Source organism: Scyliorhinus canicula, chromosome 10, assembly GCF_902713615.1.
Source record: "Scyliorhinus canicula chromosome 10, sScyCan1.1, whole genome shotgun sequence".
Classification (NCBI taxonomy): domain Eukaryota; kingdom Metazoa; phylum Chordata; class Chondrichthyes; order Carcharhiniformes; family Scyliorhinidae; genus Scyliorhinus; species Scyliorhinus canicula.
The window spans coordinates 45920323-45932681 of record NC_052155.1 but is presented as its reverse complement, the minus strand read 5'-3'; the positions used below and the strand labels follow the sequence as shown (position 1 = coordinate 45932681).

At 49.0% G+C, this 12359-nt stretch overlaps 1 protein-coding gene across 1 annotated transcript in view; it reads left to right on the top strand.

Moving 5' to 3' along the window:
- map3k22 (mitogen-activated protein kinase kinase kinase 22) overlaps window positions 1-12359 on the top strand; it is a 178938-nt gene that overhangs the window by 102666 nt on the left and 63913 nt on the right. Inside the window, 1 exon segment of the mRNA XM_038808845.1 lies at window positions 6105-6124. Within this exon segment, the coding sequence (XP_038664773.1) occupies window positions 6105-6124 (20 nt within the window).

Sequence of the window (12359 nt, the reverse complement as noted above, 5' to 3'; positions counted from 1 at the left end):
TGCGTAGGCCGGCGTGGCGCGATTCCCACCCCCTCCGAATATCCGGCGCTGGAGAATTCGGCGGCTGGCGGGATCGGGATTCACGCCCCCCCCCGGCGATTCTCTGACCCAGCAGGGGTTTGGGGAATCCCGCCCAGATCTTTCATGCACCATACAGCTTTTGACTAAGAATGAATACCAGTGTCAGAGACACAAATGTTTAATTAATTAAACTCGATTTTTCTACTGACCCCTCTAGTTTCCTTTATTCCAGTTTTAGGAAGATCCAAAGTGAACTCAATAGAAAATAACAGAGAAATCTTTTTCAGAAATAAAAGCTGCAACCTTGGGGAGTGATCAGTCAAATCCAAATAGGAATCCAATGAAAATAAGGCATTGCTGCTTTAAGTACAGGAGTTGCACACATGATGGGGCTGGGAAAATCTACTGAAAGCCCCGGATCCTCGAGGGATGTATGAGCATTTCCCAAATTCAGCTTTCTTGGCTCTGATGTAACACAGGCCCAACGATTTGTAAATGGAAATGTAAGAAGTGCATGTGAAAGACACTCTGCTGATAAGATTACAGCACTGAGCTAAATTTACAGAGCCTTGCATTCCTAAACACCCACATGTAACCAAGGGACTCAAAATGTCGAGCAAATAAGCAAAAGGTCTTTTATTTCACTGCTTCCCCCTTCTGCATTCCCATTTCTAAGCCATCTATGATTAATATCAATCACAGCAAACCAGTTTATGGTAACTAAGTATATCCAATTCTATCGCAAATAATTTGAGGAGTTTTAACGATTTTGTGGGCTTTGAATTCCACTCATTCTACGAAATCTGTAATCAGGGGATTTGGTCTTAATATAAAGGGAATCAACTCAAATGTTACCTGAATGTGCCTGGGATATGCAGCACAGACACAGCCCTTTCAGCACAACCAGTCCATGTTCATGCTTTAAGCTCCGATTGAACCTCCGTCCATCTTTCCTTCCCCCTCATGTATTTATTTAACCTTGGGAAAAAAAAGAGAAGAAAACCTGAAGTTTAAATCCGAGCTGGAGTTTGGGAGCTCCAATTCCCCGCGGGCCATGGGAATCTGCACATGCACTGGCTGGAACTGGCTTCATATGTGCAGGAGTAAGGAAAAGAAAGAGAACAAGAAATGCGAAACAGCATGAAACTGCAGGTCAAGTAATCTCCAGAGGAGTGCCGTTCGAGAGGGAGACGGGGAGAATGTCCCAAACAAAGAAAAATATCCCAAACCAAGGGGTGCGACAGAAACAAGTCCAGAAGAAGGTCTAAATTCAGATTGGAGATCAGAAATAGATCCTGTTTAAACAGAGTTGAGACAATGGAACAGATGAAAATGCTGTGGGGAGGAGCATACTTGAAACAAAGTGGGATTGAAAGAAGCCCAGAAGATTTGAGGAGTGTAGCGCTAACAATTATACTCTAAGCCGAGAGACTGGTTCAATAGAGGCTTTATTGTTGTACGATGTTGTCCCTCCATCTGCAACTGTAGACTGAGGGTCTGAGTGGCTCTCATACATTTATACATAAGCTCCCTGTGGGCGGAGCTAGCCGGCAGGGGCTTACCGGAGGAACCTGTATTACAGGTACAGGCATACAACCCCCTACTGCAAGTACGCATAACTACAGTGGTTATATCACCACAAGGAGGCAGCCGATGATCGATGACTCCTTACTGCGGGACTTTGGGACAGTTGTCTACTTGAAACCCTGGAGGTGAATTCTGGTTGAAGCTGTCTGAATGGGTACGGTGTTCAAAGAGGATTCTAAGGAAAGTTCTTCAAACGTGGAGAATGGAAATCCACATAAGAACGATAGAAGGTTTGTTTTCTGGCGTTTCCTGCCAGCGGGATATTGCGGTCTCACCCCACCGAAGATGACCCCCCCATAGTGGGTCCCCCGGCTGCGGTACGGGTGAGCCACACAAAGCAACGTAGACAGCCATTGGAGTGGAAGATGGAGTGGAAGGTCCTGCAGCGGCTGATGACTCCGCTGCTGGAATAGCTACGGGTGACCGGAAAGTCCTGCCCAGAGTTTCAGTGAGACCAGTAAGCTCACAGTGTGACAACCAGATGAGCATCTGGATTGTCGAGAAATCCATGAAATCTGGTTTGGTGGCACCTGTCATTTACTTTGGAGTTGGTATATCTGAATACAGTTCGCCAATTGGTCCACATGTACCACTACTTACCTTTAATATTAGATTATAAGACAGATATGATAAATTGCTTTCACTTTCTGAATGTGTTTGTAAATATATAGCTGGGGTGAAGGAAAAGTAAATATTCAAATAATTTCCTTGTGTTTGACATGCGATATTTCCACCCTTTTGTATCTGGCGTAACATAGTTTATTTTCTTGTTTAATAAATGTTTTATTCTTTGTGCTAAGTGTTCATCAGCAGACTCATTGCTTTTGTTCAATGACTTACCTCCACAGTTTCTAAAAAAATAAAGTTAGGATCTATCAAGCCAGGTCTCACTCTGGGATCTGACTTGCCCAGTGTTAATATCAGCTGGGATTGTAACACTCCCCTTAAAATAATCTATCCTGTTCACCCAAAGCATTTCTTGTGGTTGTGAGCAATGCTTTCTTTGATGTATGACAACTGGAAGGAGCAAATAGACTGTACACAAACTATGTTTCCTTTAAAATTAACTGCAGTCTTTAAAGGACTATACATTGCAACAAGCAGACTGCACCCAGCAAAGAGAAATTTGAGGGTAGATTCATTGTGGGTTCAACATTTTTACTATGCTCTGGATAAAGAAACACCTTCTGAATTTCTTCCTTGATTTCATGGTGAATATTTTATATTGATCGTTTCTGCTTTGCCTCTTGCTGAAAATGAAAATATGAAAATAAAAAGCTCTCTCTCCCATATATATATATATAAATCCTCTCAAAATCTTAAAGATCTCCAATAGGTCTTATTTCAACAAAATGATTCCCAGCAAATTCATCTTTTCCTGATGGGTATGGGTTTACCTTCACATTTCTGGTATTAACCTTGTAAAACCTTTCTCACTGCCTCCATATCTGCTTTATAAAAATGGTGACCGCAATTGTACACAGTACTCCCAAGTGTGGTCTAACCACAGTTCAATGCAAGATTTGCATAATTTCTCTACTTTGCAATCCTATCCCTTTAGAAATAGATCCAAATGCATAGTTTACTTTTTCTAGCCTTATTAAAGCATTTCGAGGCAGCACGGTGGCGCAGTGGCTAGCATTGCTGCCTCATGACGCCGAGGTCCCAGGTTCGATCCCGGCTCTAGGTCACTGTCCGTGTGCATGTTCTCCCCGTGTTTGTGTGGGTTTCACCCCCATAACCCAAAGATGTGCAGGGTAGGTGGATTGGCCTCGCTAAATTGCCCCTTAATTTGAAAAAATAATGGGTACTCTAAATTTATTTTAAAAACTTAGAGCATTTCTACATTTTGGAATTTGTGTATTTGTACTCAGATATATTTGCTAGCCTTTCCCCATTTGGATTATTATTTTTCTTTGCAACTTGTAATATCTCATGCTTATGTGTGGAAACTAATTTGCTAATTATATATTCATTCTTCACATTTAAATATGTAATTGTCTTCTCTTTGCAATCCTCCACTTTATTGACTCCCTCCAAATTTGGTGACTTTTCCAAATTTAAAATTAGTATTTTAAATTCCAAGGTCTAAATTATGAATATAAATTGTCAACAAGTGTGCTCCTCGCACGAATCCTTGCGGGGCTCTACTTTCTACCATTCTAAATAGCTACCCCTTTCGGTTTTCAAAAGCGAATTGCTGCGGATGCTGGAAATCCGAAATAAAAAATGCAGATCATCAGAATCCTTTAAAAAAAAATTTTTGTCTTTCAGCCGGCTACCTGTTGATTTGCTACTTTCCCCTTTAATCTGCATGCTCTGATCTTATTAATTAATAATGTGGCATTATCAAAGTACTTTTAAAAATTGGTGGCGCAGTGGTTAGCACTGCTGCCTCGCAGTGCCAGGGACCCGGGTTCAATTCAGGCCTTGGGTGACTGTGTGGAGTTTGCACGTTCTCCCCGTGCCTGCGTGGGTTTCCTCCGGGTGCTCTGGTTTCTTCCCACAGTCCAAAGTTGTGCAAGTTAGGTGGATCGGCCATGCTAAATTAGTGTACAGATGGTTACATTGGGTTATTGGGTTACGGGGATAGGACGGGCGAAGGCCTAGATAGGGTGCTCTTTCAGAGGCTCAATTCAGACTTGATGGGCCAAATGGCCTCATTCTGCACTGTAGGGACTCTAAATATGCAGTAGATCTTCTCATGCACAAATTGACAGGATTAATTTTAATAATTTGTACATTAAAAATCTTTAAATCAAGATATTGCTTGATCAGGAGGCAAGGTAGATCAGTGAACACGAGTGATTGGTAGGTGGGACTTTGTGCTAGTTAGGACCCAGGCAATAGAGTTTTGGTTGACCTCAAGTTTATGGAAGATAGAATGTGGGAGACCAGCAGAAATGTATTAGAATTGGCAAGTCTATGCATAATGAGGGCATAAATGAGGGTTTCAGCAGCAGTTGAGCTGACACAGGTGATGTTGGACAACCTTACCCAGGTGGAAATAGATGGTCTTATTGTTGATGTGATTATGAAGTCAGGAGCTCAACTCAGGACAATAGCAACAGTGAAGGAGAGAATGAGAGCGATGTGGCAAGGTAGAGCTATGTTGTTGATGGATAGCATAGAACAGAGAAATAGGAGGAGATCAAGGATAACTAGTTTTTTCCCGCATGGTGGCTTGATTCCCAGATAGAATTCAAAAGATTAGAGTCATAGAGGTCTACGCACAGAAAAAGCCCTTTGGACCACCATATCTGCACCGGTCAAAAACAACAAATCCATTTTCCAGTGCTTGGTATCACAAGTGCACATCTAAATACTTCTTAAATGTTATGAAGGTCTCTGCCTCCACCACCCTTTCAGGCAGTGAGTTCCAGACTCCCACCACCCTTTGGGCGAAAATATTTTTCCTCACATCCCCTCAAAACCGCCTGCCCCTCACCTGTGACCCCTGGTCATTTATTCCTCCAACAATGGGAAAAATTTCTTCCTGTCTATATATGCCCCTCATAATAAAAATAATCTTTATTTTCAGAAGTAGGCTTACATTAACACTGCAATGAAGTTACTGTGAAAAGCCCCTAGTCTCCACATTCCGGCACCTGTTCGGGTACACAGAGGGAGAATTCAGAATGTCCAAATTATCTAACAGCACGTCTTTCGAGACTTGTGGGAGGAAACCGGAGCACTCGGAGTAAACCCATGCAGACATGGGGAGAACGTGCAGACTCAGCACAGACAGTGACCCAAGCCGGGAATCGAACCTGGGACCCTGGAGCTGTGAAGCAACTGCCACCGTGCTGCCCAGTCATAATTTTATACATCTCAATTATGTCCCCCTCAGTCTCCTCTGTTCCAAGGAAGACAAGCATACTCTATCCAATCTCCTTCATAACCAAAGCACCCCAGCCCAGGCTCTCCAGCCCAGGAAATGTCCTGGTAAATCTCCTCTGCACCCTTTCCAGTTCTATCACATCCCTCCTATAATGTGGATTCCAACATTCTGTTGACTGTCCAAAAATACCAGGCACGGCTGCAGGAAGAAAAACCATTGCATTTTCTGGCCCCGATTAGATAGATAAGAACGGAACCTGTGGGCAGTCCAACCCAACTGGATGACCATGGAGTCATCGGGGCGGAGGATGGTGTAACTAACCATGTCAATGGGTGTAGTGGGTCGAGAAAGACAAGGAGGGAAAGTTTACTTCGGAACAGTCTTTATGATTTAGGTAGTGGCTGTTCCGGTACTGTGGCAATGGCAGAAACCAGACTGGAAGTATTCCAGCATGGAGTTCCAGAAAAGATGGGAATGGATTTGGGATGTGACAACTTGTTCAAGGACCTTGGAGAGTGATGGAACCATCAATTCACCAGACACGTGTTTCCGATATGAATCTAGGCTTTAATCGACTTACTTCAGAGCCAGCCTGTTACCCGCTGATGAACTCTTAGTGAACTCAAGCTGACACTGGACAAGGGTATTTATACAGCTGCACTAGGAGGAGGAGTCGTGGGCGGAGCCAAGGGTGGAGCCCAGTACAAGTTCCTGAGTACTCCCAGCGCTACTCCCCCTAGTGGTAGGATAGCGCTGCTGCGCTTATAAAGAAAGTGTGAATTATCATATATATATATATATATATATTACATTCACCACATTCACCCCCTGCAAAAAAATCAAGTCCGGCGGGGGTGGTGGCCTACAACGTCAGTCTGTCCGGTGGTCGAATTGTCCATTGTGATCTGCGGAGCACCAGGGTTGCAGCCTCTTGCCGTGGCTGTGTGGGTGTTGTGTGCTGTGGTACGATGGCGGAATCCAGGGAGGGTTGTATCCGAGCTTCATACTCTCCTGGTTCGACCGGGGACTGGGGGCGCTGGGGGCTGGCCGGCGCGGGGGCGCGGAACTGGTGGAGCGAGCTCGTGGGCTCGGGAGCGCGAGGGGGCAGCAGCATGGGGTGCAGGGTGAGAGGTCCTTCTGTGGGGGTAGAGGGGGCGCTGGATCCAGCGGGTGCCAGATCCCGGAGGGATACCGTGTCCTGACGGCCTTCAGGGAACTCGATGAATGCGTACTGGGGGTTGGAGTGGAGCAGGCGCACCTTTTCACCAACGGGGTCGGATTTGTGCGCCCTGATGTGTTTCCTCAGAAGTACGGGGCCCGGCGTCCTCAGCCATGCCGGAAGTGAGACCCCCGTGGTAGTGCCCCTGGAAAAAAATGAAGAGCCTCTCGTGAGGGGTCTGGTTGGTCGCCGTGCACAAAAGGGACCTAATAGCATGGAGCGCGTCTGGGAGGACTTCCTGCCACTGGGAGACTTGGAGCTTTCTAGACCGGAGGGTCAGTAGGACGGTCTTCCAGACGGTTCTCCCTTTCCACCTGCCCGTTCCCCCTGGGGTTGTAGCTGGTAGTCCTGCTCGAGGCAATGCCCTTGTCGAGCAGGTATTGACGCAGCTCGTCGCTCATGAAGGACGAACCGCGGTCGCTGTGTACGTAGCTGGAGAAACCAAACAGGGTGAAGATGCTATGCAGGGCCCTAATGACTGTGTGGCAGGTCATGTCGGGGCACGGGATAGCGAATGGGAAACGGGAGAACTCGTCTACGATGTTTAAAAAGTAAACGTTCTTGTTAGTTGAGGGGAGTGGCCCTTTGAAATCAATCGCGAGGCATTCAAAGGGCCTAGAAGCCTTGACCAGGTGGGCCCTGTCTGGTCTATAGAAGTGCAGTTTTCACTCCGCACAGATCGGGCAGTCCCTGGTGACCGCTTTTACCTCCTTGTTGGAGAAAGGCAGGTTTCGGGCCCTGATGTAGTGGGCGAGCCGGGTGACCCCCGGGTGGCAGAGGTCATTGTGGATGACTTTTAATCGGTCGATCTACGCGCTGGCGTGTGTCCCGCGGGATAGGGCATCCGGAGGCTCGTTGAGCTTCCCGTGTCGATATTTGATATCGTAATTGTAGGTGGAGAGTTCGATCCTCCACCTCAGAATTTTGTCGTTTTTTATTTTGCCCCTTTGCGAGTTGTCGAACATGAAGGCAACCGATCTTTGGTCGGTGGTGAGGGTGAACCTCCTACCTGCGAGGTAGTACCTCCAGTGACAGATAGCCTCCACAATGGCTTGTGCTTCTTTCTCGACTGAAGAGTGTCGGAGTTCTGAAGCGGAGAGGGTACGGGAGAAAAATGCGACTGGTCTCCCTGCCTGATTTAACGTGACTGCAAGAGCTACCTCTGAGGCATCGCTCTCTACCTGAAATGGAGTGGATTCATCCACCGCCCGCATGGCCGCTTTGGCGATGTCCTCCTTGATACCGTCGAAGGCCTGGCGTGCTTTGGCTGACAGGGGAAATCGTGTGGCCCTAAAGAGTGGCGGGCTTTGTCCGCATATTGAGGGACCCACTGGGCATAGTAGGAAAAGAAGCCCAAGCACCGTTTGAGGGCCTTGGGGCAATGGATGAGGGGGTGTTCTAAGAGGGGGTGCATACGGTCCAGGTCTGGGCCCAGGACTCCATTTTCCACGACCTAGCCGAGGATGGCTAGTCTGGTTGTGCGGAAAACACATTTCTCCTTGTTGTATGTGAAGTTGAGTTTCTGGGCGGTTTGGAGAAATCGGTGGAGGTTGGCATCGTGGTCCTGCTGGTCATAGCCGCAGATGGTGACATTGTCCAAGTACGGAAACGTGGCCCGCAGCCCGTACTGGTCCACCATTCGGTCCATTGCACGCTGGAACACCGAGACCCCATTAGTGACGCCAAAAGGGACCCGGAGGAAATGGAAGAGGCGGCCATCGGCGTCGAATGCCATGTAGTGGCGGTCCTCCGGGCGGATTGGGGGCTGGTGGTATGCAGACTTCGGATCCACCGTGGAAAAGAGCCGGTACTGGGCGATCTGGTTTACCATGTCTGCAATCCTGGGGAGGGGATATGCGTCGAGGAGCGTAAATCTATTTATGGTCTGATTGTAGTCGACCACCATACGGAATTTTCCCCCGGTCTTAACGACCACCACCTGAGCTCTCCAGGGACTATTGCTGGCCTCTATAACCCCCTCACTGAGTAGCCTTCGGACCTCTGCTCTGACAAATCCCCTATCCTGCAGGCTATACCGCCTGCTACGAGTGGCTACGGGTTTACAGTCCTTTGTGAGATTGGCGAAGAGAGGAGGGGGGGGGGAATTCGCAGCGTAGCGAGGCTGCAGATCGTGAGTAGGGGCAGGGGCCCTCCGAAGCTGAGGGTGAGGCTCTTGAGGTTACATTGGAAGTCTAGGCCTAATAAGAATGGCGCGCAGAGTTCGGGCAAAACATAGAGTTTGAATTTTGAGTAGCTAGCGCCTCGGATTGTGAGTGTCGCGGCGGTGCGCCCCTGGATCTGGACCGAATGGGAGCCTGAAGCGAGCGAGATAGTTTGCTGCACGGAGAAAATGGGGAGCGAACAGCGTCTTACCAGATCTGGATGTATGAAGCTCTCCGTGCTCCCGGAGTCGAACAGGCATGGCGTTTTGTACCCGTTGATATGGAGCTCTGCCATCGAGTTTCGTAGATTCTTTGGTCGTGATTGGTCCAGGGTGACCACGCTGAACATAGAACATAGAACAGTACAGCACAGAACAGGCCCTTCGGCCCTCGATGTTGTGCCGAACAATGATCACCCCACTTAAACCCACGTAACCCAACAATCCCCCCATTAACGTTACACTACGGGCAATTTAGCATGGCCAATCCACCTAACCTGCACATCTTTGGACTGTGGGAGGAAACCGGAGCACCCGGAGGAAACCCACGCGCACACGGGGAGGACGTGCAGACTCCACACAGACAGTGACCCAGCCGGGAATCGAACCTGGGACCCTGGAGCTGTGAAGCCTTGATGCTAACCACCATGCTACCGTGAGGCCCCCCTGCTACCGTGAGGCCCCCCTAGTTGCGTTGAGTTGCGGGTAGTCGACGGCTCGATCAACTGTGCTGGAGTGGCCCCGTGATGACTGCCCTCTGAGTTCATAGTCGAATTTGAATTCTTCCGCAGAGTTGTCCGAGCGCGGAGATGCCGATCGGGCCCGTGGATCACACGTGGCGGGCGGCGAGGAAGATGGCGTCCAAGATGGCGGCCCCCATGAGTCGCACGTGGCCGGCCGTGTGGTGGAGGTTTTCCAAGATGGCGGCCCCCATGGATCGCACGTGGCTGGAGGGGGCGGGGTTGGGGCATAGGCCGCAGCGTTTCACGCCCCGCGGGCCTGCGAGTGAGGGGAGCGATTACTTCGAGTCGCTGGGGAGTTGGAAGCTGGGGCCCTTTTAGCGAGGCACACTCTTGCGTAATGGCCTTTTCGCCCGCAGCTGCTGCAGGTCGCGTTGCGGGCCGGGCAGTGCTGCCGCGGGTGCTGGTTCTGGCCGCAGAAATGGCAAGCTGGAGCAGCATAGTGGCTGGCTGGAGCAGCATAGTGGCTAGCTGGGGCAGCATGGTGGCTGGGCGGCCGCGTAGCACAGGCCTGGGGGAGTCGCTGGTCGGGGGGCCATGATTGAGTTGCGGAGTCCGCGGAGAATGAGTTAAGGCTGCGGAAGGCGACCTCCATCGTGGTAGCAGCTTCCACAGTCGTTTCTAAGTCCTGGGCCCCCTTTTCCAGCAGTCATTGGCGCACATAATTAGACCTGAGGCCCGTTACAAAAGCATCGCGTACAGCAAGTTCCCTGTGTTCAGCCGCGGTAACCGCTTGGTAATTACAGTCATTGGACAAATTATTGAGTTCCCTTATAAATTCGGCGAGTGATTCTGTAGGCCGCTGGCGGCGAGTCGTGAACACATGGTGAGCGTAAACTTCATTAATAGGCCTTACATAAATTTTATCGAGAACTGCTAGCGCCGCAGTGTATGAACTGGCCGAGTTTAGTTGCGTAGAGATTCTGTGGCTCACCCTCGTGTGCAGTAGACTTAGCTTCTGATCCTCTGTCGTTTCGGCTGTGCTCGCTTCTGCCAGGTAGGCCTTGAAGCACCGCATCCAGTGGGAGAAGATTTCTTTAGCCTCTGCATCCTGCGGGTTGAGTTCCAGGCGTCCAGGCTTGAGGGCCGATTCCATAATCGATCTTTACTGTTCTTAAGTCGATTAAATTGATGGAACCATCAATTCACCAGACACGTGTTTCCGATATGAATCTAGTCTTTAATCGACTTACTTCAGAGCCAGCCTATTACCCTTGATGAACTCTTAGTGAACTCAGGCTGACTCTGGACAAGGGTATTTATACAGCTGCACTAGGGGGAGGAGTCGTGGGCGGAGCCAAGGGTGGAGCCCAGTACAAGTTCCTGAGTACTGCCAGCGCTACTCCCCCTAGTGGTAGGATAGCGCTACTGCGCTTATAAAGAAAGTGTGAATTATCATATATACATCTATATTACATTCACCACAGAGAGGGAAAAGACTTTGGAGATGGGAAGGCAGTTTGCAAGGATGTGGGGGGGGTGGGCGTCGAGGGTTGTTTTATTTTGAAGAGAGTGGTAATGATTGTAGATTTAAAAGGAAGAGGATCAGCAGCTGAAGAGGGATCACAGTTTACCATATTAGTGAACATGGAGATCGGAAAGGGACGTTTAGTGCGAATAGGATCGAGAGAACAGCAGGTGGGTCCCATGGATACGATGAGCTCAGGGAGGGAATGAGAGCAGATGTAGGGGATGATTTTCAGTCAGAGAGAATGGCAACATGGGTGAGAAACCTGGAGAGAATCAGGAAACGCTATTCTCTCCGGAGAGAGCATGTTTACCGATTTTCCATGCCCCTCACCAGTAACGCCATGAAGTTCCTGTCGACAAAGGGCGAAAACCTAATTTTAATGGATTGAAATATATTTCAATATGATTAGCCAGCCCCCCCACCATATGATCACCCCATCACTCATTATTCAAATCTCGCCGACATGTTTACAACAGCTTTTTACAAACGAGATTCAGTCAAGGGGCCCATCCGGTGACGCAAAGGTAAGTCTAGCCCCTGGGGGCTGAGCGACATGTCCGGGTACCACCCTGTTGTCACTGCCCCATTGGCATTGCCAGGTTGGCACAGTAAAAAAAAACTAGCAGTGGCAACCTGCACAGGGAGCCACATTGGGGGTGGGGTGGAGAGTGAGCAGTGAGGGAGAACATGCAGACATGGGAATGAGCTGACAATGAAGGGGCAACTTGTAGGCACTGTGGGGGGGGAGGGGGGGAGTGAGGAAGGGGGAATGCCGGCGATATTTCCGCTGTGCTGGAGGAAAGATGATTGAGCAGGGTGGGGAGAGCCTCCGGTACCTTCGTGGGGGAATGGGGGTGGGGGGGAGTTCCACTTCATTACTGATCGGGGAACCCTTTAAAGATGGCGTCCTGATCTCTGTGGTGTATGTGGCAGTAAGTGATCTGAGTATGTGGAGCCAGCCTTGCCTGCTCTATCAGTCCCGTCCTGCCAGAGTGACGGCATAAACATCCCCCACCCCAAAAACTAAGTGTTTTTACTCAGAGGCTCAAGATCTGGAGATAAAACTGGTCTGTGCAGCTGGAGACCTACACACCAGCTTTCAGTCTGAGCCTGACAGATTGAAAAAATATTTTAAGATTCCACCCATTCAAACTAGAGAAAAGTACAAGTTGAGAGCTAGCACAGGTTGCAGCATTAGAGGAAATTTGGCCAGGTGGGAAAGTGGAAGGGAGGGATAAGGAAGACACGGCTGAATGATTGGCTCGATCTTAGTGACAAAAAGTCCATGGGCTCCTTGCATTTATTGTTGGATTGAGGGT